At 32.3% G+C, this 26,773-nt stretch overlaps 1 protein-coding gene and 1 pseudogene across 2 annotated transcripts; both read left to right on the top strand.

Annotated features, from left to right (window-relative positions):
• Window positions 1-14,550: 14,550 nt before the first annotated feature.
• On the top strand, window positions 14,551-17,217 carry LOC149555979 (UDP-glycosyltransferase 74E1-like). The gene is made up of 2 exons (XM_089830101.1): window positions 14,551-15,143; window positions 16,020-17,217. The coding sequence occupies exons 1-2, from the start codon at window positions 14,663-14,665 to the stop codon at window positions 16,985-16,987; spliced, it is 1,449 nt and encodes a 482-aa protein (XP_089686227.1). The 5' UTR covers window positions 14,551-14,662; the 3' UTR covers window positions 16,988-17,217.
• Window positions 17,218-22,854: 5,637 nt separating this feature from the next.
• LOC149555978 (UDP-glycosyltransferase 74E1 pseudogene) lies at window positions 22,855-24,492 on the top strand (annotated as a pseudogene). Its single transcript, XR_016364513.1, has 2 exons — window positions 22,855-23,313; window positions 23,551-24,492. The product of XR_016364513.1 is annotated as a UDP-glycosyltransferase 74E1 pseudogene (transcript).
• The last annotated feature ends 2,281 nt before the right edge of the window (window positions 24,493-26,773 follow it).

Below are 26,773 nucleotides of genomic sequence, written 5' to 3'. Positions count from 1 at the left end.
CATGTCAAATGAAAGCATAAACCACACCTTTAGAAAGAACCACATTAGTCCTCAAGATTCAATCATCTCCACACAACATGAAGAAACCATCTCCACATACCATGAGGAACCATCTCGACTCACCATGAAGATAACTAAGAACCCCATGTGTCCTCAAGATCTAACCATCTTCACTCACCATGAAGATAACAAGTGCACCATGCAAATGTCAAAGATGTTTATGTAACAACAGGATCTAAGATAGACCTCCAACATCTACAAACACTCAATAAATATATGAATTCAAAAAGACTCCCACTCAACCATGGTACCAAGGCATCATAAAAATCATCTCCTACATGAAGATCCTCTAGGTCTACACTCACACAACCAAGGTGTCAGTGAAACCAAGATCTCCAAACCAAAAAGATACAACAATGGAAGCCTTCAAAGTCATAGCCACAATAGGGAAATCCATGTGAGCAAGCATAAATCAAAAAATTCCATGTCATGCTTCCAAACTTCACAAATTCTCCCTTGGCTAACCTATCAAGCCTTGTCTTAGTTGACTCTTGACTTTTTCCCTTCTATCTTCTCACACCAATAACTACCCTTGTGGTTACTTATATAGTAGCAAGTCCCACAAAACCACCTAGTGGTATTACCTAAACCATGTGCTACCTAACCCCTTGATCCCACATTTAATATTGGAATTTTAAATATTTTCCCCAATATTAAATAATTGCATGAAATATTATCACAATGTTATAATACAACTCATAAACTATATCCCATGGGAATATTTACATGTTGCACATTCATAAAATAATTGTACAATATAAAAAATATTATACAATGTGTGCAACACCTATTATCTCAATAGTAAGGATTTCCTAAATTGTAGGACTAAAATACCATATAACAATCCACTATAATAAACCTACAAGAGAGTAAACAACACCCAATGACAATTAGACACTAACCCATGATTATATTACTTTGAAACACCACACAGGGATAAATTGAGGCAAATAAAGATTAATGGTGTCGTTTAACAAGTTGATGAGAGCATGCAACTAGAGTTACAACTCAAAATTGCACTTTCACTAACATTTACCTCTCCTTAGCATAATATGCACTAAATTCGTTTCTTGAGAATTCCATTTTCTTTTCAACCTTCTCCTCTAGACCTTTGGAATGTTGTGCTTGCTAAGATTGAGAAGAAGATTCAATACTAAATTACCAAACCACTCTCCTTGGCTGGTAGATTCCAAGTTTGTTCCAAAGTTTTGGAAGCTACTCATGTGTATTATTCCTCTTGTTGAGCATCTTCTAAAGCTTCTTACTTGAAGCTTAAGAGATTACTTCATGATTTCCTCTAGGCTTTAGGAGCTGATAGCCATAGATTTCATAGGGTGACTTGGGAATATTGTTTCCTTCCAAAGGATGATGGAGGTCTTGCCTTTATTTCTACCCAAAAGCATAGTACTACTCTTTGTCCCAAATGGGTGATTCATTCTATTAGTTGTGATGAAGCTTGGAAAGTGCTTCTAAGACATTTCATTTCCTCTGGTTTTCCTATCAATAGACTTGCCTAAAAGGGGATTGGATTTCAAACCATTCTTACTATGTCTGAGCTTGTGCATATCTAGTGCACTTTTCTCATCAAAAGTATTTGGTGGGCCTAGGAAGATATCAAGCCAAGGCTTAATTTGGTTGGAGATGGGTTTAGGGAAGACTTATCCATAAATCAAAAGAATATGTGGTGGTCTCCCCATTTTGTTGCTGAAGGGGTTTTTCTTGCTAAAATCCATGGTGTTAGTGCTCTACACTTTCATAAGTGTGGCATCAGAAAGCCTAAGGATTTTCTTTCTAGGGTTGCTATGGACCTTAGATCTTGGGAGGACATGCAATGTCAATTCCACTTATCTCATCCAGATCAAAAGACTTTTGAGGTCTTGGTGTCTTCCATACCTTAACACATGCTTCACAAGATGGCAATTCAGCTTCTTAAGCCATGGTGGAAAGACTAGAAGTGGTATCATTGCATTCCTCTTCTTGGTTATAAGCCAAAGATGGGATGCCAGAAGTTAATGCCTCATTTATGGTCGACTCTCTCAACTAGTGTCAGCACTTCCAATCTTCCCAAAGGACTTGGGGATTTTGTTTAAATAATATTTAGATCATCATTTCCAAGCCAAATATTGCACACTTTTCTTAGCGTATTCTTTTCCAGGGCTCTCCCCAAGGTCCTTGGCTCAAGCATCTAGGTGTTATAAACCCCAAGTGTCCTTTTCGTGGACAACTAGAAATTTTTATCAACATTTTTTGGTTATGTAGATGAACTCAATGGTATTGAAGTTGGATTCAACATTTTTTTAGTCCTTTTAGGTCTAAACCTTTCTCTTGGCATATGATTTTGTTGGGGGCTTTTCCTCAAATTCCTTTCAAGTACACCTAGATTTGGCATTCTTTCATGATGGTGATCTTGCTCACCCTCTTGAAAACATAGAAGTATTGCTCTTCAAATATCAAATATTTCATGCTTCAAAATCTCACAATTGGTAAACAAAAAGGCACTCTCAACCACTTTGCCAAATTAGCCAACTAGCCAACTTTACACATTTATACACTTGGAAACCATGAAGTGGTATTGCATAAAGCGATCAAATTAAAAATCATAGTCCACTCACCTTTAATATTAGACATGAATTACAATTAGCATTTGCAAGTAATCATAAACATGAACAAGGGATCAATCCCTCTGCACACATATACCAAGGAGTCAAAATTATTCCATATGCTTTATCAAGATACTTGCAACAAGAAATAATATGATATTGATTTCAAGTTACATGAATGTTCTAATCCTCCATCATTTCACTACCACCACACAAACATAAGAAGAAACCCAATGAGAAACCACATATGTCCTTAACAATCAATATCTTAAACCTAAACATTTAATCTAAAGGTATTTAAATATGCTTCAATAGTTGTCCATAAATTTATCTACATTTAAAATATCACCCACGTCATTTCCTAATACATCCAACTAATCCTATCTCATAGGTACACAAATTATATAAAGTGAATTTTATGTCATCAACATATATAATTCATGAAATCCATTTATAAGCTCCAAGTGTCAAACCTATCATTGAAGAATATGCTTGGGATCAACCAAGAGCTCCCAAAAGAAAAAGTTAAACCATGATCTTCAAATAAGAAGATACACCTCAATAACCAATTAGAAACCCAAAGGATAGCAAAGCCTAATCTTGCTATAACATCTATCACAATCCCTAATCCATGTTTTCCTTTCATTGGACACCAATATTGTAAAATGAAACTAAATTGTACAACATTCCACAATATTCCACTTTATCTAGTTATCTTGATTTGTTACAAATTTTGGAAAAGAATATTTATTATCAAACAAAATCATTTTAAACTATCAGTTTCTTAAGCACAAGCATAAATCACCAAAATAAATACCAAAAATCAATATATGTTGCAAAGTACTGGGAATATGAGTTGCAGCCCCATCCTTAGGTTTTATCATAAGGCACAGTCATTAATGAATACATATGACCCTGGGTTGTGAAAGGAAATGCCACTACATGAGATTCGTTATCAGCATTGTTTTTGTTCTAAGAAAAATGACAAATAATCTGATGGAAGTGCTTACTTAAATGTTAGGGTTGTGTATCTTCTTAAAATGAACTGAGCCACAAAATGTAGGTACTATTATCCCATCAACTAGTTTGCACAGTAGTAAAGTACATTATAGAGAAAAAGAAACATGGTATTTTATATGAAATCTATTGTTCTCCCTAGATATGGTCATGTGTGTTGACTAAGATGGTCGATATATTACAAAGACACAAATAAAAAAGCAATTTTGTGCAGGTTAAGATGAAATATTGACAGTGTTCAAAAAAAAATTGTATCAAAATTTATTGATAAATGCATAATTTATTTTGTATCTTCGAGAGTAAGTTGTAATGGTGTAGTTGTCCAAAAAAATTATAGATAATGATAGTGACTCTGATTTGGTTTGGAATTAGTGGAGAGCGATTTATGTTCATGTTATATTAGGATTCAACTCATGTGTTCTATAGATATAAACTCTTCTTCTTTAATCTGAAAAATACATAATTGAGTTTTTAACAATAATAAAATAATTATTTTATTCTACCACTAAATTATATATATTTTAAGATCTTTTTTTTAAAGCCAATATTTATTGTCATTTTTCTTTTAAATCAATATCTATTAGAGAAATTCTTTAATTTATCAAAATCATTAATTTAAATTTCATGAATTATTACAAGAACTTATATGATTACGCCCAAAAATAATTAATATTAACTGACTATTATTTTATGTTGTTATTGTTGGTTGATTCCATCAATTAACATATTTTACCTATAAATATGTTTGTAGTTTTTCATTTTTTATAACAACTTATTTTAGTTATAATAAAATATATTAAAACAATAAATATACTTCTTATTTTTCTCCACATAATTTTATGAATTTATATAATATAATTGTTTTGAAGTGTTAGATAGCAGCCAAAAGGATGAGGGGCTAACCCCAAAGTACAAAAAGGTTGAAGAGTCAGCTGGAGGTTACCTCCCAGTCATCTAATTGATACCAACTTTAAACTTCAAAAAACATATAATATCTAGAGCCTAATTAATAATGACATCAGTCCTTAAACTAGAAAAAAGAAAATAAAATTGAAAAACATTCCAGTAGTACAGAAACAACTTATTGCTATTTGTCTCACATATCAACATAAACATATAATGCAAACCACATAGAGTATCCAATTCATAGTAAACAACTACATAACATCAAAAAGTAAAAAAGCCAGACCCAAGGCTAGCTACCCTCTTTTCTAGGATTTTCATCTTTCTTCTCCTCAGGCACGTCCTTGTTCATGTCCTCCCCCTCCACCTTGACAGGTTTTTCCAGGAGTTTCTTCAATCAATCCTCTACTAAAAAACCCATAAATGGATTGTGTTGTCTCACTCTCCTTGCCTAGGTTCTTCTCATCCTTATTCACCTACAAAAAGTAAAGGGTGGTGGTCATAGAATGCATAACTTTGGTAGAGAGTTCCACCAGAGTGTCAAATTTTTAGCATTTACCAATGTGGTTGTCTTCCAGATCCCTCATCGACTACTCCAGCCTATCCAGTCTAGCCTTGTTATGGCCTTCGCAGTGGCTATGCTTGCCTTTTTTCCCCTGACCTTTAGGAGTATCTTTCCTAGGGGAGGTGATATCTTCCCCCCCACTTCTAGCCAGATAACTTCAAGGGTGTCAAAAATGTGAGAAGGGCTAGGGGGATTGGGGACAGCTTTGTGTCCTAGGGCAGTCTCTTCCTATTGGCAAATTTAACATCACTTTCAGTTGATTCAGAACTGGATATAATATAATTGTTATACTATTATATAAGTTCTATAAAATTTGTGAGAATATTTTTTCATAAACATGCATATCAATTGGAAACTCTTTTGTTTGGTAAGAACATATTTTCATTAGAAGGGAAAATTATCACAATTGAATAACATATTGTAAAGTATTCCATTATCTTAAAATGGAAGCATTTCCATGTTAAGAATGTTTAGCCCTTCAACTAAGTGGTTTAGGGTCATGTCAAATGCCTTGGATGGGTCTTTGACTTGGATCTAGCTTTTTGCCCTATTCTACCCCCTTTTCCACTTTCTTTTTGCACTTTTCTAGCATTCTAAACTGAAATCTTGAGATTCTTAACTTTTGGGTCAAGGATGACCTCAAATTCAAGGATAAAATTTTAGGTCAAGGTCAACCTCAACCCTATCCCAAGGTTCAAATTTCAAAGTTCCATGATTTTTAGATGTCAAGTTTTGGAAAGAATTGTTTTCCTGCTTCCCAGTGAGCTGATTTGTTCTTTGAAATGGTAAACTCTTAAATTACATTAAATTTAGGTCCATTTCTTGAGGTTAAGCTTAATTGGGATTTAATGCTCCTATTTTGTCGGTGTCTAGAATTTTGTGCCCTAGATCTCTATAAAAGGAAGCCTTCCTCCCTCATTTTATCTAACCATTATCTTGTGCATTCACTTACTATGAAGTAGTGAGGAGATATTATATTAGACGATCCATTATCAAGTTCAAGAAAGCATCCATCTTTAAGAATTTGATTCGTCAAGGAGATCCATTGTTAGCTATTGAAGGATTCAATCTCTATGGATTCCTCTTGTTGAAGATTTCTCCATCCAGATTCATCCAAGCCTCTTCCTATGAAAAGATTCATTCAAGATTGGTGTTGAAGATCTAATGTCATTGACTTGATACATCCTAAATCCTATTCTACGTTCATTTGGAACATACCTACTTGTGGATTGAAGGATTTGAATCCTCCATAAGAATTTCAATATAAGCAAGGTGAATAGTTCCATTTACTTTGTTTATGTACATATTGCAATTTTAATTACATTTCAAGGTTGATTCCAAAATGGGGTTTGACCAAGGAAAACCCCCCATCCAAACAAAAAACCATTTTTCTTTTAGATACATGTGTAGAATAGTGAACTGAAGTATAGATTTGGTTACCCTTTTCATCAAACTTGCAGAATCCGTGTATAGAAATTTTGTTAGAACAGTGCAGGTCAAGGTTGACTTTTTGGGGTCATGGATGACCATCTATATCTAGGGTAATATTTTTCCCCACTAACTAGGTCAAGGCTGGCATGACCTGAGAAAAGAAAAATATTTCTAGATTTTGAAGATCTCATAGTTTCGGTTGAGGATCGTGAAAACTAATTAGATCGTTTGATAGGGTTTTCAACCGATTCTTTTTCATAGGTAAGTACCTTTTATTTTCTTCATTTCAATATTATTTTCTTATATTTACATCCCATATCATAAGAACCTATATGTATGTGTAAAATTTTGGTTTAGGGTCTCTTTCATGTGTACTATTCTAAAACCATATTCATCAACCATATTTTACCCTATACATTTTGGTGAACCTAACATGATTAACCCCTCTCTTTTGTGGAACTAGATGCTCTATTGCATTTTTGGTGTTAGATTTCCATTTATATTATCTTGTTGGTGTTAGATTTTTCTTTCATGCTAAAACTTGCATGTTAATTAGATTTCTTGCATTTGTATTTCAAAAATACAAAAAAATTGCAAAATTTCTTTAAAAAAACAAAACCATTTACATTTTCATGCTTTTAGTATTACAATATGTATGATTATTGTTGTATATACTTTCATGAGGCTTTTAGTGAAAAAGAGGATAGATTCCCTAATGAGGTGCATGGTAGTGAGGATGAAAATGGTTTGAATAAGATCTCCATTGATGCTATTCCTATTTCAGTCTCCTTCACAACCTCTCCAACTGACTTTTCCCTTAGGGTTTGTGCATGGTTGCCTTCATGTAACACTATTTTCAATATTGATAAACCTAAAATGATATTTCCTAATGCATTTGATGTTGATTTGTCCTCTTTTTAATTACCTTGTAAGGATATATTAGAGCAAGAAGATGACTTTAATATATCTCTACCTCATGTTTCTCTTTATGACCATGAGTTGGGCATTGATGTTAATTCTTCTCCTAATATATGTCCTTTCTATTAGCCTACTCTAGAATATAATTTACCATCTTACCCCTTTTGGGATCCATCTTTAGAGATTTATGACACTGCTACAGTGTGCTTTATTGATAGGGATGATAATCCTCCTATTTGGATGAACATTTGGATTTGGATGTTGATTACTCTCTTCCCCATGAAACCATTGTATGATCCCATGGATAAAGACACTGATTTATCCCCTCCTCATAAAGAAGCTTTCATACAATGATTTATTAATGGATGATATATTCATACATGATGATAACTCTTTTTCTAAAACACACTCTCCTTATGTAGACATTTTAGTGAAAGAAGATGACATTATAGAAGCTTTACCTCCATTTTAGATTCCTTCTAGTTATGAGGCATTAGTGGAGAATGATATGACTTCCCTTGATGCTCCCCCTCTTAGTGATGATCTTATGGAGAATCAAGATTCTACTTCATCTTCTCTTAGGATGTCTTCTTTGCTTCCTTCTTATGAATTTGTTTGTAGTGTTGAGACAACTAACATGGTTTATCCAAAACCTTTTTTGACTATCAAAGGTTTTTCTCCCCTTACTATCAAAGGTAAACCTATGGAATCTTTCGAGTCTTTCAGTGACCAAAGTTCTATAGCCCCCATGTATATCATATAACGAATAACCTTCAACCTAATCCAGTGGTTTCTACTTCATTTCCCCCTTCTCAACCCATCCTTCCTCTTCCACCCCATCTTCTTAACAAGGAGTATGATTTGATAAACCAATTACAAAATACTCGTACCAAGATTTCTTTATGGTAGCTTCTTCAAACTTCACCTACCTACTATGAAGCTTTGCAAAAAGCTCTAGCAACTCTTCCCACTCCACCTTCTAATCATGAGAACATTAATAACTTTTTACAATGCATGCATACTACCTGAGTATTCGTGACATTGTATTTACTCAAAAGGATTTACCTTCTACAGAAGTTCAAAATCAATATGATGCTCTTATGGTGGCCATTACTATCAATAAAAGTATCATTCATAGGACCTTGATTGATAATGGATTTGAGCTTAATGTTTGCAGCATGAACATGCTCAAAGTATTAATGTTGATCTTTCAACTATTCAACCTAATAATATTCCTATACATGGCTTTGATAATATTTCTAAGAGCACTTTGGGAATCATTACCCTACCTATCAAAGTAGGTCAAGTTATCCTAAATACACCCATTCATGATATGCGTGGACCTCTCAATTATAACCTTCTTTTGGTGAGACCTTGGTTGCATGAGATGCATGTTATCCCTTCCACCCTTCATTGTAAAGTCAAGTTTATACACAACAACACAATGTATACACTTCATGTAGATGATGCACTAGATCCTTGTCTAAATATTCAAACCCATGCTACTCCTATTTCTAATAGTAATCCTTTGTTGTCTAATGCTCTTCTAGGTGATGATTAGGGAACCTTGTATTTTACTCCCACCTTTATTGGTGAATATAAAGTTTCTAATATTTATTTTTATGAAGCTGCAAAGAGTGTTTGAAAAATGAGTATTTTACTTTTAAAGCTCTCTGTAAAAATTTTGTGACTACTTCTATTGATAATAAAATTGTCAAACCTACTAATGATGACATAGTGACTAATGAAGTTCCATTGACTCCTTTTGACATGGCTTCTCATTATGGTCCTGGTTATTATTTCCTAGTTAAACAAGGATTCAATGGTCAAGCATGTGGTAAGCATAAATAGGGAATTCAAATACTCTTACAGAATGGGGAGCATAAGCATTCTTATGAATTTGGATTTAATCCTCAACAACAAATTAATGTTAACAACATCTCAAATAACACTTCAAAACATGATGAAACTATGAAGGATTTTGACCAAGAAGGTCTTTGGCCTAAACTACCCCATTCTAAGATTATTACTAGACCTAAACACAAAAAGAAATGTAGTCCACACTTGAATAATCTTCCTTTTTGTTTATGTCATAGATTTCATGATCACTCTATTAACGAATGTCAAGATTTACATTATAAGATTAGACAACTCATTGATAGTAAGGTTATTTATATATCATGTGGCAATGAGTTGTATTTCAATCATGTTTTCTTTAAATAACATTTATGTTCCTATTATGGAACTTTGCATTATGTAAACAATGCAAGCCTAATCTTTGGGGACTCCTTGTCTTATATGGTGTTGAGAGTGATATAATAGGTTTCCTTCCATCCCTGTTCCTATGCTTGGATGACAAGGATGTCATTTCTTTCCTTTTTGTCTTTCTGGGATCCACTTTTGCTAGGTTAAGTAGTATGTATCTATTATGTGATATCCAATTATACATGAGAATTGCATTGAGCATCTTTGTTCTTGATCATAACCTATTTCATTGTTTTACATTGGGTTTCCATGGTTGATAAATCTCTCCCCTTGGAAGCTGAATAGGGTGTTATCCCTCACAAGGGTTACTTTTTTACTTCATGAATGCTATCTCTTTACATTTTCCCCTTCCATGGCCTCATAGGAGTTGTGATCTTCTTGTCTTGGACTTAATGTTGTCTGTAGATATTGTCTTGATGTTGAAGAAGGCTTTATCCTTGTTGTTTTCTTTCCTTAACATGTCAAAATACTATGCATTTTTTCCCATCTTAAGGAGGGGGGGGAATATATATGGCCTCCTCATTTTATATTATGCATTTTTGTTCTAACCTTTTGTTTTACAACATGCTAAATCTTGAAACGTAACACACATAAGTTGCTAAATCCTGTAGAGACACGCATTTTCAATTTTCAATATGCTAAATCTTCTGAAGGTAACGTGCATAAGTTGCTAAATCCTAAAGAGACACACATTTCCAATTTCAAATATGCTAAATCCTCAGAAGGTAATGCACATAAGTTTATAAATCTTGAAGAGATGCATATTTTACAAATGTATTCTATGATGATATGATTATATGGATCCATGGGTACTTTATAAAAGCCATTAGAAGATGCACTGGATACATGCACAAAGCCACCAGAAGGTGCACAAATTTATGGGGTGACTCTCAAGTTTTTGCTTGGTGGGTCATCCTATTCCTTTTGTGGTTCACAAAGAGATACACACATCTTACTAGGTGAGCTAGCCACTTCTTTCTCCCTCTTTTGTCTTTTTTCTAGTGATATCTCTCTTATGGTAATCTTAGAGTTGACAAAGAATTTATTCCCTAGGAGCTTGAGGATCTCTTTGTCCATTTGGATTTAATAAGATTATCTTTTCATTATGAGCTACTTTACCAAGAGTTTGTATCAAGTCCATACTCTTGCTAAATTGGGGGATAAATGTATCTTCTTAAAATGGAAGCACTTCCATGTTAAGAGTGTTTAGGCCTTTGAGTAAGTGGTTTATGATCATGTCAAATACCTTGAATGGGTCTTTGACTTGGATCTGGCTTTTTCACCTATTCTACTCCCTTTTCCATTTTCTTTCTGCACTTTTATGGCATTCTGGACTGAAATCCTAAGATTATTGAATTTTTGGTAAATGGAAGCCCCAAGGTCAAGGATGAAATTTTAGGTCAAGGTCGACCTCAACCTTGACCCAAGGTTCAAATTTTAAAGTTCCATGATTTTTAGATGTTAGGTTTCAAAAAGAATTATTTTCCTGCTTTTGGGTCGTCTGTTTTGGTCTCTGAAATGGTAAACTCTTAAATCATATTTAATCTAAGTCCATTTCTTGGGGTTAAGGTTAATTGAGATTTAATGCTCCTATGTCATCCTTCTCTAGAAGTTTGGGCCCCATATCTCTATATAAGGAAGCCTTCCTCTCTCATTTTATCTAACCATTATCCTATGCATCCACTTTCTATAAAGCTTTGAGGAGATATTATATTAGACAATCCATCATCAAGTTCAAGAAAGCATCCATCTTTAGGCATTAAATTCAGCAAGGAGATCCATTATTAGCTATTGAAGGATTCAATCTCTATGGAGCCCTCTTGTTGAAGATTTCTCCATCCACATTCATCCAAGCCTCTTCCTAAGCAAAGATCCATTAAAGATTGGTATTGAAGATATAATTTCATTGATTTGAGACATCCTACATCCTATTATACATTCATTTGGAGTATATCTTCTTGTGAATTCAAGGATTCGAATCCTCCACAAGGATTTCAATATAAGAAAGTTGAATGGTTCCATTTACATTGTTTATACATATTGCAATTTCAATTACATTTCAAGGTTAATTCCAAACTAGGGTTTGACCAAGGCAAACCCCCATCCAAACAAACAAGCCATTTTTCTTGTAGAAATAGGTGTGGAACAGTGAATTGAAGTACAGATTTGGTTATGATTTTCATCAAACTTGCAGGATTTGCAAACACAAATTTCATCGAAATAGTGTAGGTCAAGGTCAACTTTTTGGGTTCAAGGACGACCTTCTATATCTGAGGTAATATTTTTCCCTACTAACTAATTCAAGGTTGATCTACCCTCATAAAAAAAAATATTAATGGGTTTTGAAGATTTCGTATTTTCAGTTCAAGAATGCAAAAATTGACAATGTTTGAAATTTTTTGACAAGGTTTTCAGTTGATTCTGTTTTGGAGGTGAGTACCTTATATTTTCTTCATTTCAATATTAGTCTCTTGTATTTACATCCCATATCATAAGAACTTCATGTGTAGTATTCTAAAACCCTATTCATCAACCATAGTTTACCCTTTACAAGTATATTGGTAGGAAATCTTATCTTGAAATCTAAAATCCTAAAAATATCATGGCACAATGACTCAATTTAATTGTCAAATTCTTAGTTCAAAATATGTTTTTGTCCAAGAAATCAAATAGAAATAATAAGATGGAATCTTTAAGACCTTCCAAGTCATAATGATTAATTTTACACCTTAATTTTCATATTATGCTTCTAGATATGTTCTTTTGATTATAAGCATCACTATTCGTCTACATCTTATTATATTCACATCCTATTAAAAATTCTTTATCAATGTTACTCAATTGCATAGTGGACATTATACCTTTCTAGATATCTTTTTGTTTAGATAGATACATAATTATGCCCTTAAAGCTACTTTGAAATATTTTTGGTACATCAATCATTCTTCTATCTTGTTGTATTTTTTCATACCTTACCATGTAATAAGATATGTATTCATGAAAAATTGTTCCCCCATAACACTTAGCATTTTCCCTTACTAGGGATGACCTTATATCTTGAGATATGTAATTCTACACTATAAAATTTCAAGTTTATCTTACAATATGTCCTTCTTTCTTATTATAAGATATACTCATGTAACACTCATTCCTTACCTAATTTATATTCTTATATAATTATTCTATTTTTATTATTCATGTGTTTTTCTCTCTATCCTCTAATTTCTTACATCATGGATACAAGAAATATCATATAAAATTTATACTTCTTTTATCAGACTTGAAAATAATTAGGTATGTCAAAATGAAGATTTATTATCATGTCTAGATAGAATGTCATGATTGTATGGATATTATCCTTATAAGTAATAGAAAGTCAATTTTTTATAATTTGTCTTTCTTCATATTTATTCATTTCTACTCCATGTGGTTTTGATCCTTCATCTTGTATATCTAACCTTAAAAGGAAAGATGAAAACTCTTTCCCTTTCCTCATATCCATTGAGAGCTATCTTAGTAGATGCTTGTGTAATTATTTTATATCTTAGTTTTTAAAAATACTCATTCCAGTATTGTTCATGTTCTAATCATGCATTATTGAATTAACATTTTCTTTTATAGGAAGCATATTTATATTTAAGAGAAAATGTGTCACACGTTAGTATTGTGACCACACTATTTGTACACTTGCCCATATTTGTCATGATTGTAAATTCTATAAATATTAACAGATAATGAAGTTCCAAAAAATAACAAAATTTCATGTCCAGATGTTTTGGGAATTGAATTTTCATAAAATATAATTATTCCATATTAATAGAATAGACCCAGACAAAATTATTAGCTATTTAATTTGAAAATAAATACACTGAGGTCGCATAGTTTCTTACATGAGATAGTATATAATGTATGTTGCATCAATCCTTTATATTCATTATTATTTCTCAACCTAAACATTCAATCTATATATTTTGTAAAACAAAACTATATGATATTTTTTATTATTCCAGCTATCCTGAAAATTTTCCATAGATCATGTTTAAGTCAAAATAATTCATTATAATTGTCTTCATAAAAAGTCTCAATTCTACCCTTTGAACATCATATGAATATTGCCTTCATAAAAAGTTTCAATACCTCCACCACCATAAGAACATCACATGAATATATAAAAACTCCAACTAGCACTTATAAAACATAAGCTTTCCAAATCATAGAACCATATAATTAAAACTAAATAGAACGTACCGTAAATAATACCTCAAATTTCTCATTCCAGCTATCATTTCTTTCTAACTTTGCTCACTTTATGTCTTTTAAACTTTGTTTAATAATTAGGGTATATTTGAAATTCCAAAAATTTCAAACAAGTACGACGTGTTGGCTCTTTGCTTGTGGACTACAATGACTGCGAGTACAGCTGTTGTCAAAATTCAGATTGATTTCAATCACTTACTTTGTGGAACTTTCTCTTGTTCAATCAGATACCGAACATTTCAATATCTTGGGACACCCAAAAAGAGAAGCTCTGGAATTACTCCAAGATTAATGATACGTATGTGCTTTCGTCATCTCATTTGTCATTTTTCTGCAGTACAAATACAAATCGAATACACCCGCCACGCAATTTTAAAATTTCCAGATTCTCACAGAACGTAACGGCCAGTAAATCATAGACGAATAGTAGTTGGCTGTATATATCATTATAGTATTGGCATGGTCGAACGTTTACGTCTTGTGTTGCTAAGTGAATTAAGTCCATACTTCGAACTCTGGACAGACATTTCAGTTCTATTTATAGGCCTTTGTTGTAACCTTAGGAGCACAGAGTTCTAAAGATTTGAATCTCAAAGTTTTTGTTTTGAGAGCTTTATCTAAATTATTAAGTTTTTGTTTCAGTGAAATGGGGAGCTTAGGAGAGTTAGAGAAGAGGGCTCATGTAGTGGTGTTTCCTTATCCAGCTCAAGGCCATATCAATCCATTAATGGAGTTTGCCAAGAGGCTTCTCTCCCACAATCTCTTGGTGACATTTGTCACCACGGAGAAAGTTAGAGACCGCATGGCAAAAGCTCAGAATGGTGCCATTAATGGAGTTTTGCAGAACATGAGGATGGAAACAATTTCAGATGGGCTTACTCCTGATTTCGATAGTAAGAAGAGTTTAGAAAAGGCATCAGATCTGCTGAAAAGGTTTGGAAGTGTTTCATTTGAGCATCTAATAGAGAAGCTCAATGCTCAAGGCGAGAGAGTCTCTTGTATAGTCTATGACTCTTTTCTGGATTGGGTTCCACAAATAGCAAAGAAGTTTGGCATACCCATGGCCTTCTTTTGGACACAATCTTGTGCAGTTTACTCCATCTATTATCATTATCACAAAAGAAGTGGTATGTAGGCATAACTTACATCATTCATTTTTAAATAGGTTTTAATTTCAGAAATGATCTGGCTTTGAACAAGAATTACTGTTCTTATGGTTGATGTCTCAATTTTTATTTTACTTTGAGCTTTTTAACTGCAGTGCTGCCTTGCAGTCAACGGCTGATTAATGTTTCTATGGTTTAAAAGACTCTACAGGTTTGACATTCTAAAAATGTTTGAGCTGAGTGGTTGGGATCTAATGTTTTCTATTGTCAACGGCTCCTTGTTGTTTTTGCGACAATCTGTTTAGAAGTTATGAATATATTCAAAACATTGAAGACTGCTTTTCCAGTATATCTTAATAAAAAATGCATAGAGTCTTTACGTTGAGAGTCAATCAACGGCTCCTTGTTGTTTTTGCGACAATCTGTTTAGAAGTTATGAATATATTCAAAACATTGAAGACTGCTTTTCCAGTATATCTTAATAAAAAATGCATAGAGTCTTTACGTTGAGAGTCAATCAGTTTTAGTTAGTTGACAAAGTTTTAGCCTGATGTCATTACTATTAGCATATTTATATGATCTTGAAATCAGTTGTCTCTATATTAGTATAGTCCAGTGACAAATGGTACACCACAAGTTCTTTTCCCTGTATTACTGCTGCTGTTCTATTCTCTATTTTCCTATATACACTACAATGTGCCAACTGTTTTCTATTCTCTGTTTTCCTATATACACTACAAGTTGCCGATTGTTTGCATAAGCCATTGAAATTATGAATAGATTCAATTATTGAAGGTAGTCAATAATATTAAAAGAATCAAGTATTAATACGAGTTTTCAAATTTTATTTATTATCAAATATATTTTGACTAACCATTTTTTCATTTTTATGTTTAGTGAATGAAGAGGATGAATCAGAGAATGGTATGAATGTGGAAGTTATATCTCGACTCCCACAACTGCACCCATCAGATCTACCATCATTTCTTCAATCTTCGAATCCCTACCCATCCATGTTAAAGTTGGCGCTGGATCAATTCAATATCATTTCCCAAGCCACATGGATATTGGGAAACTCTTTTTCTGAACTGGAAGCAGCCGAAATAAAATCAATGGATTCACTCATTCAAATTAGATCAGTGGGTCCTCTAGTTCCATCATCTTTTCTAGAGGGAAACACTCCCAAAGATGCAGATGTTAGTGTACATTTGTGGAAAGCAACAAATTGCATAAATTGGCTGAAGACGAAAGGGAAGTCAACAGTGATATATGTTTCCTTTGGTAGCTTGGCTATCCTTTCTAAAGAGCAAATCCATGAAATAGCATTCGGACTAAAGGCTAGCGGTCATTCCTTCTTGTGGGTAATCCGCCCAGGTGATGAAGATAAAGAAAAAAGCACGACACTAGATTTGCCAGAAGGATTCTTAGAGGAAACTAGCGGGAAAGGATTAGTGGTGCCTTGGTGTCCACAAACACTGGTGCTTTCTAATACTTCAGTAGCATTGTTCATGACCCATTGTGGATGGAATTCCACACTAGAGAGCCTTAGTTCAGGGGTGCCTATGCTAGCATTTCCTCAATGGAGTGATCAACCTACTAATGCAATGTACATAGAAGAATACTGGAAGACAGGTATAAGATTGAAGAAGAGACAAGATGGTTTGGTGGGGAGGGAAGAGGTGCATAAGTCAATTATTGAAGTTATGGAAACCAGACGGGGAGCTGAACTGAGAAAAAATGCTTTGCAGTGGAAGACATTAGCTATGAAAGCTATGGACAATAGGGGATCTTCAAAGAAAAATATTGAGGCTTTTGTTGAGGAGGTCACTAATAGTGCACCACTAATGCCTTCCACGGCCATATGAATATAAAATAATTAAATTTGAATTAATTATTAAGAATCCAATCATGTTTTTTTCTAGGAGTATTTAGAATTTGTAAATCTAAACAATATTATGAGGTACTTACTTTTGTATTACTAAAAGAATTGATTATCTATATTTTGTAAGTCACCTTTTGTTAATGTTAACTTATTCGACACACTTGGGGATAATAGTTCTACAAACTACAATTAATATAAATAAAATTTTTGGCAGTGCAATATATATTCATAATGTATATCATATTGAGCATTTCTGAAAGGATGGTATGTACTTGAAGATACATGCAATATATTCTACAATGTTATTTTATATTTGAATTTAGCTTCTTCTTTTTTGTGTGTGAATCTAGTCTCTATTGTAGATAGCACCACCACTATTGGAATCAAAGTTCTTTCTCAAGTTGTGTTTTGGTATAAACTTTTCCATCTAGAGTGACTTATACATCTACTTATTCAATGTATTCAACATCTTCATATTTTGGTAATTAGAATGTAGTTATAGAAGTAATAGTACTAATGATTTTTCCAAGAAATTTTTTTTTTTTCCTTGGTAATAGTTATTTGTCTTATTTATGGTAGTAACCCTATGTGAGGTTTTAAATTTTAAAATATCATAGAAGAGTTATTTGTGTAGGAAAATTTGAATTTATTGTATAGTTTCTTGTGAAAGTTGAAGGGATATTCCTCTCAAACTACGTCAAACAACTTATACATATGTTTTGTATTTTCATTTATCCTCAAGTATATCACTCAATTTTTTTAAAAAAACTTTGAAAACTCTTCATAAGAACATATTAACCATTTATCACTTGTGAAATAATACTGATCCATTGATTCATTAGACTCAAGAAGTTACTTAAACCATACTAGATACCCCTAGTAGAAACCCTACTAGATGCTCCATGAAGAAACCAACATGTTTACCTATCATCTCCTTTCAAATGTAACTTTTATGAAAGTTGAAGAATACCACCACTAAGGGTCAATATTTTTATTAGGTAAGAAAAAACAATTGAAATCACTCCGACTTTTTTACAAAGAAAAATTATGAGAATTACCAAATTATACAATTTGAAAAACAACACAGTTGAAGCAAAGCTATAAAAACATAGAACAACAAATAGACTAAACAAAATCATCTTGTCTAATGATTCTTACATTCCTGTTACAGATATGTGATAGAGAAATATTTTTTTGAAGGCTCTATCTTCCTTCATTGAACCATAATTATCGAAATCCATAAAAATAGTAGACAAACAAGAGGAAACCTTCTTTGAGACCCCAACCAAAGTTGACACTAAGGATTAAAGTGATTGGAGGGATTGACCATTATGTGGAATCTACAAAACAAGAGGAGATATATTAGTATCACCAATAAAGAGAGAGTGGAATCGAAAGAAATTGGAGGGGTTGACCATTATGTGGAATCTACAAAACAGGAAGAGATATATTAGTACCACCAATAAAGAGAGAGTGGAATCGAAAGAAATAGGAGTAGGAGGATCAATGCCACTTCAAGGAAACCACCAACTTGTATTAAACAACTCCTAACCACCCTATCTACTACTTTCTCAATACTTTCATCTACAACTGCGATATCTCTTAGTTCTAGAAGGAAACTCATTAAAGGTGCAGGTTTCTTCTCTTTAAAAATATTAACGAAGGAAGAGGCCGTGGTGATATATGTAGTATTTAAACTACCAACTCACCCAAGGGCATTGAGAAGAAAAACCAGAAAAGCTTCTAATCGCATAAAAGAGAACCAACTAGGAAATTCAAAAAAAGGTTAGACTCACTCGTGCTTTAGCTTCTGAGAAAACCCTGAGAAGGAATGCTACTCCGCCACCTTTATTTTTCACTCCGGTAGAAATTAGAGGTAATTTATCACAAACAGACAATTATGGCAACTTAAGAGACAAAGGGTTTATTTAAAATTAGACCTGAGTGACATATTATGCTAAATGATAGTGGAAAGTACTGATTTGATGAAATGTCATAATCTCAAAAGAATAGATTAATATCTTGCATGTAGAAAATCCCCCTTACCATCACCTTTTCTAATCATTATGCATTCCAGCCTGTCACATCGCCACATGTCTGTCGACAATGTAATACATCTTGGAGATTGTGAATCTTGAACCATGAATTTTAGGTTCGAAGGTTCAACTTCCCTTACCGCAAAATATAGGGTGAAACATTCTGATGACTAACTATTTATGCACATATGCTTAACAAATTATGAACTCTAAAGCATTGAACATAAAGTTTGAGATTCAAGTTCAATGTGGAACATTTCCATCCATTGCGCCTTAGTAAAATAAATGAAGTGATCCAACTATTAAGATAGTAGACAACACTGGAAGAACTTTGAACTTTGAACTTTGTAGTTCAACGGTTCAAGTTCAAAAGGTAGGTAGGGTAACTATAAGGCATAATATATAAAATGATAATAAAGGGAGGACTAAAAAAACATTGCTCAACCTTGAACTTTGAATTCCAAACTAATGATTTTGAAGATCAAGCTTTAACGACCACGTGGGAATTTAACAACTCAAACATTTAGGCAAAATTTGACAAGTCCAAAACATGGGTAGCAAAGTTCAAGAATGAAATTGAGAAGGCAATTCAGAATTTGCTATAGATGTGACATATCAAGCCCAATTTGAGTCCTTTTTGCATCATTGGTTGTCTTTGTAAATGATGAGATGTTCAAGATGTGCATCAACTATCATTCTCTAAACATAAAGAAGATATATAATTGATACAAAATTTTATTGATTGATGAGTTGTTGGATGAGCTTCATGGAGTAGTCTACTTCTCAAAGGTAGACATAGATTAGGTTATTAGCAAATCTAGGTACAAGCACAAGATATTCACAAGAAAACCTTCAAATGCTATTATGGACACTATGAGTTCTTGGTCATGTCCTTTGTGTTGACCAATGTACCCACCACATTCTAGTCACGAAATCAATTCCTTCAAAAATATTAAATTACACACAATTATAAAGTGGTTCAATAATCATTTTCCATGTCTTTATATAATTTCCCTTTTCATATGTTTCAACCAACCTATTCACTCCATCTTCCACTATCAAAATTTGTTTTCCTATTTGAGTTTTAAAATTGATTCTAGATTTATGTCCAAAAATCCTTTGAATGTTAGTGTCACCTTCTTTTAGTTTGGTTGAGATTTTCAAGGGTCTTTATGGACCCATGTCTTTCCTCCACAATGTCAGGGTTTTGAACTTCATTAGGAACTCAAGCACTTAGGTTCTTATAGTAGTGGCCTTCATCAAGAATAAAGATTTGTCAAATTTTCAAGCTTATATTAAAAAAGAAGAAGCTTTTTTGCTAGGGATTTTGAAGGTTCTTGGAATCCTTGAGATTAGTGTAAGTAGTCAACTTATGCTCTAAAATGAATTCTTAAAGAAAACAAATCTCTTTGAGTTATTTCTCATGAAGACAGTACCTAATGTGACTTCATCTATTCAAGATCTTGACTCTTATCTAAAACCTTTAACATTTGGGAAAATCCGTGATTTGCCAAATTACATTTTGGTATAAAAAATTTGGCTTGCATAGAAAATTTGACCAATAGAGACCTATTTGGAGGGTAGACTACACTATTTTGTAGGCCCGAGGCTTTATTCTAGCATTTTCACTTGTGATTTATGAGGCACAAGGTTTTGACCGTCCACTCCTAGCATGGAGTAGATTGATAAAAGGTGTAGTTATTCAATGCCTATATCAGTGCAAATATCTTTGGCCTACCACACATCAATAACATGAACATTCATAGAAGTTCAAGGAACATTAATTGGTGGCCTTGAGATATCTCTTACAATTCAATCTCAAGTTGGACCTCATTTGTAGTTTTAACAGAATATTCTAAGCATTTAAGTTGAATGATTGAAATGGTTTAACCCAAAAATGGAATGAAAATAAGTTGAAGTTTATATATTAGTAGTAATATGAAAAGTAATCATTCCAAGAATTTTCAGACCTTGACAAATAGTGGAAACATATATTACTTTGACTATAGCACTATTAAACATTTATTTTTCCTTGAAAACTTGAATCCTAAAGATTTAACAATATTTTTTATTTTTAAAAACTAAGTATACAAAGATTAGATATTTAGTCTAATAGATAAGTATGCACATGAAGAGGTGATGCAATATAAAAATCTAGTATGTTTGAAGAGAACATAGGTAACATTAGTACATATTTACTATCATATTAGTAGATAGAAATATTTTTAGTCAATTTTGTTAATATGGAATAATTAATCTTTTATACAAAAATAAAATTCCCAACACAATGTTATGATTATATGCAATTTTGTTATGATTAGACTATTATTTTTGCATTCTTGACTAGATTGTGATCAACACTCAATTGGATATCTTTAGAAACTACAATGTAAAAGGATTACAAAAACATCTACTAGTTAGCTCTTAATCACTATGAGGAAAGGGCTAATATTTTTAGGCTAGATATAAACCATGAGGGATGAATACCAAATCTACTAGAAGTGAATCAAAACAAGAAAAAAAAAAAGTGTGAAAGTCAAGAATGTCTAAGAACTTATCAAGGCTAATAAGCCATGCAAATGTTTTGAAGAAAATTAACATATGTTAAAGATAAGTTAAAATATCAAAATCTATGTGGTTAAGAATAAATAATGATGGATGGATATCATAAGAGTCAAAGAATTAAAATGAATTGTGTTTGATTATAAAATATTATGAATATATTCTCTCAAAATAGGTCCATTGACATGGGTACATAAATGTCTCCACTTTGAAGTGCATGAGATGGCTTGAACATCACAGACTAAGGTTTAACTCATAAAATTAAAGTGTTAAATAGTCTAAAGGTGGCTCTTATGTGCACATGAATCCAAAACTAGCATGTAGCTCATAGTTAATAAGAACTGGAAAGCATGCATGCATGAAAAATAAATAATTAGACGTAATAGACAAAATTAGACATAACAAAGTTGTAGATTCAACAAGATGTAGCCATGTTCTTATATCCATCACCAAATGTGGTTCATGAGAATCTATAGAGTAAACAAAAAAAAAAGTATAAATGATATCATTGTCTTCTAAGGTTTAATGAGAAAAAAATTATTAATAGAATTGAAATATTAATCAGTAGAACTCACAAAGTAGAGTCCTAATACACAATCAAAACTTGAATCATATTGAACTATCTTCTCTATGTCTTTTTAATACCATCATCTATGTTTTCCAACAATTACACCATTTAAAAGATAGAAAATAAATAACTATATATAACATTAAGAACATTAGATTTCCACAGTTCATAATAAAGATGAGTTGTTTTATCTATTAAAAATAGAATAATAGATCACAGAATCCAATCCAAAAACATTATTACCAAACTAAACCACCACAATTAAATCCCCAAAATAAAACTTATAATTATATATACAGTATTTATGATTTCCTATATAATCTGTCGTCCTAACCCGCGCATGAATGCTTTTAATCTCTTCATAAAATACTGATCATTTTAGTGGAGACAGAGAGGCATATCTTAATATTCAGGAGATTGCTAGATTTCATATAAAATACTATTTTTTCATTTTTTTTCAATGAGACTTATGTACTTTACCACCGTGCAAACTTCGGCACCGTCAATTGGATGTGATAACGCTACACACAATTTGTGGCCAGAAGATGCACTTCCATCAGATTACTTGTCATTTATTCTTAAAACAAAAACAGTGCACATGCACTACACTCACCTTCTAATTTAGCTATCAATGCAATGCAGTGTTGTTATTGTGAAGCAGTGAATCCTGATTTGCGTTAAAAGATGGGGTCATTAGGTCAGGAAAAACCTCATGTAGTAGTGTTCCCTTACCCAGCCCAGGGTCATATGAATCCAAGAGGCTTCTCTGCAGAAACCTCCATGTGAGCTTCATCACCACAGAGAGAGTTAGAGAGCGAATGGTAAAAGTGTTTCGCTGCTCTTGTAACCGGTGCTTTGCAGGATATTAGGATTGACACAATTTCTGATGGGCTTTCTCCTGATTTGGAGAAGACTAAAGATGTAGAAAAGATATTTGATTTGTTAGAAAGGTGGGAGGTCTTTCATTTGAAGAGGTGATAGAGAGGCTCAATTCTCAAGCTGAAAGAGTCTCTCGTATTGTCTATGATTCTCTGGTGGAATGGGTTCCTCATATTGCAAACAAGTTCAATATTCCTTCAGCGTTTTTCTGGACACAGTCATGTGCAGTTTATTCCATCTATTATCACTTCTACAAAGGAATGGGTGAGCTTGTCTTAATGCATATATTAGAAGATTATTTTGGATTTTCTTCTTAATATTTTAACATTTTAAGTTTTCTAAGGTTTTGTCACGATGTAAGTTTGCCGCTAGATGAACTTTTGTACAATCAAAATTTGGTTGTCTTTGATGAAAATTGTTCTTGCTATATATTGTTAGAATATTCTTTTTCTTTTACTTAATTTTTTATATTCATTTTCACTTTACAATATTGGTGTTTAGTGAAAGATAAAGACGAAGCAGGGAACGTGAGAGGTGATAGAAATACCAGGGCTCCACAACTATGTCAATCAGATTTGTCATCCTTTCTTCAGCCTTCAAATGCAAATGAGCCATTACTGCAACTGGTGCTAAATCAATTCAGTACCGTTTCTTAGGCCACATGGATCCTTGCAAACTCCTTTGATGAATTGGAAATTGCAGAGTCCATGGATTCACTCATTCCAATAAGAACAGTAGGCCCTCTTGTTCCCTCAGCTTTCGTAGATCGAAATAATCCACAAGACCAAGACGTGGGTACTCATTTTTGCAAAACTGCAAATTGTATGGATTGGTTCATTACAAAGGAAGCATCAACCGTTGTATATGTTTCCTTTGGCAGTTTAGCTGTCCTTTCTAAAGAGCAGATCACAGAAATAGCTCATGGGTTGAAGACCGGTAAGCATTCATTTTTGTGGGTGATTCGTCCTGATGATAACAAAGAAGAAAGTAACGATGTAGATGAGTTTCTAGAGGGTTTCGTTGAGGAAACTAAAGAACAAGGGCTAGTTGTGTCGTGGTGTCCACAGATGGCAGTTCCCATCTGTGGGTATGTTTTTTACACACAGTGGATGGAATTCTACATTAGAGAGCCTAAGCTCTGGCTTACCCGTCCTAACTTTTTCTCATTGGAGTGACCAAACAACTAATTCCAAGTATATTGAAGATGTGTGGAAGACTGGAATAAGATTGAATAAATTAGGAGTTGGGCTGGTTGGGAGGGATGCCATGGAGAAATCTATTAAAATAGTTATGGAAAGTGATGAAGGTTTGGAATTGGGGAAGAATTCTCTGCAGTGGAAGACTTTAGCAAAGAAAGAAATGGTGAAAGGTGAATCTTCTGATAAGAATATTAATTGGTTTATTCATGAAGTCATTGCCAGGTCCACACTGCTTGACACATAATTACTGATTGGAATTAATATTTTTCTTAATAAAGAATTTCAAATTATGAAGTCTATAATGGTTTAATTTCTATGTGGATAATCTGACATATTATGTAAATGTGATTGTCACATTCTATATATTTTATTAAAATTAAGTAGTTTCACTAGCAATGTATCAAATGTGTATAAGTAGCATGCATTTGCAATAAATGAAACAATTCATTATTTTATATACAATTAAACTACATATAACATCTTTATATACAATGTTATTTGTCTAACATTATAACATCATTTTACATCCTAGATTCCACTTACTCCCCTTTTTAATTACTTCTTCCATTTTCCATCTCTTATAATTTTTTTAAATATATACTAAAAATTTATGTTATATATTTATATTTTTTTCTCAACAAAATATAAAATGTAATTATCAAAATTGTAACATTTTCATTTTTTCTTCTATAATGTTAATTTTTGTGTCTATTCATACAAAAATAATAATAAAGAAAGATAATTATTTTTACCCATGAATAGCTCTTCAAATTATTCTTAGTCTGTGAGAATACCCACTCATCTCTTTCAATCTTAATCATTTGTTTGGATTGAATCCCCATCGCACATGTTACCCCTATACATGAATTATCAATTTGTAGGTACATGTTGTCAATTTTAGAAACTTACATCTTAATAATACACATAGTGCCCAAACACTAATAAAGATTTTATATTTCTTGATTTAGATTATAATTCTTAAATTTATATAGTTATTTTTTGTTTTGGTTTTGAATGGAAGAATATATTTTTGACACTCTTAGTAAAAAAAAGTCTCGCAATCTTTATTTTGTTTCTATTGACCTCCTTTTTTAGGTTTTGAAGGAAATCGTATCCTCGCACAATTGTTGGTTTTATTTTGTTTGCACATATTTTTTAGTTCCAATAAATGTAAATTATGCTAAAGTCTTAAATTTAGATTCTTTCCATCCCACAATTATAAAGTTATAAATTTTGATTTGATTCCATTTATTGTAAATTGTGTTGAATATTTATATTTAAATTATTTACAACTAGTTCAATATATTTTCATTATATTTTTTATCTAGAAGAAATTGACAAAGTTTAATGTTTATCTTTGTATATTTATTTTTATCTTTTAATAGTCAAATTATAAATAAATGAAAATTTTATTCCATATCACAACTTTTCTTGTAATTGAAAATATTTTATTTCTTATCATTTATATTAAGACTTGTTCATTAGTGATAAACTAATAACTATGTCTTTTTAGTTTAGAAGGTTGCCACACTTTGGCAAGAGAAAAGGTAAAAAGCTTTAAAAGAGGCTCATGCATAATATTGAATGCATGAGATCAATTTTTTTCTTAAATTTCCAATAAATAGTTTTCCCATTATTTCAAGTCGTATATTCACTAAATAATGACAAATTAAGTGGAGGTAACCACTTACGATTATTTTCTTAAATAATATATTATCGTATTTTTTGTGATTTAGGATACACATAATTCTCACACATTGTATACAACAAGGATTGAGCCAAAGAAAATTCCAAAATTTTCAAAATTGACTTGGGTCTTCTGAATCTCAATTTTTTACAAGAATCCTATAATTCTTTTTCTTAAGATAAGACCACCATTGTTTAAAGAATTAGTTGTGTATACATTCTCTAAGGAAGCATCACCAACATCTTGTAGAAATCAACTAGACATAACATAATAGATGTAATAAATCAAGTGTTCATTAAAGTTATTAAAAAATTATTGTGCATTATATGAATAGTAATAAAGTGCATGGATAGTAAATAGTTCTTTGAATTGCACCTTCCATCTTCATTCCCATGTCATATCTAAACACTTTTGTATTATTTTATTAAGCTATCAATGTGAGGTCATTACATGGTACAAAACTTATATTGATAACCCATTTGTTGTGCATATATAATGTAGAAATTATTTACCCTAGTAAGGGGTTAAGGAACATAATATTAGTATTAAAGCATATTTTATTTCTATATGATACTATGGAAGGATGAATATTTCCTATTTAATATAATAGGATTTCTAGTTTTATTATATAAGTGGTTGTAAAATTGTGTAGACCTATCTAATGTCTCACATTAGATATAGTTGATGAGATTTTAAACTTTTATGATACCTAAAATGATTATAAAACATCAATCTATAAGTTATTTGTCAACTTTAGATATGATCCATTGATTTTATTTGTTATTAGGTAGCACAAGGTTATTATCTCATTTAAACAATCTCTTTACATTACTTATTG

The sequence above is a fragment of the Cupressus sempervirens genome, chromosome 5, assembly GCF_028749045.1.
Source record: "Cupressus sempervirens isolate cs-2001-9-10 chromosome 5, ASM2874904v1, whole genome shotgun sequence".
NCBI classification, from domain to species: domain Eukaryota; kingdom Viridiplantae; phylum Streptophyta; class Pinopsida; order Cupressales; family Cupressaceae; genus Cupressus; species Cupressus sempervirens.
This window is presented reverse-complemented; position numbering and strand designations above follow the sequence as displayed.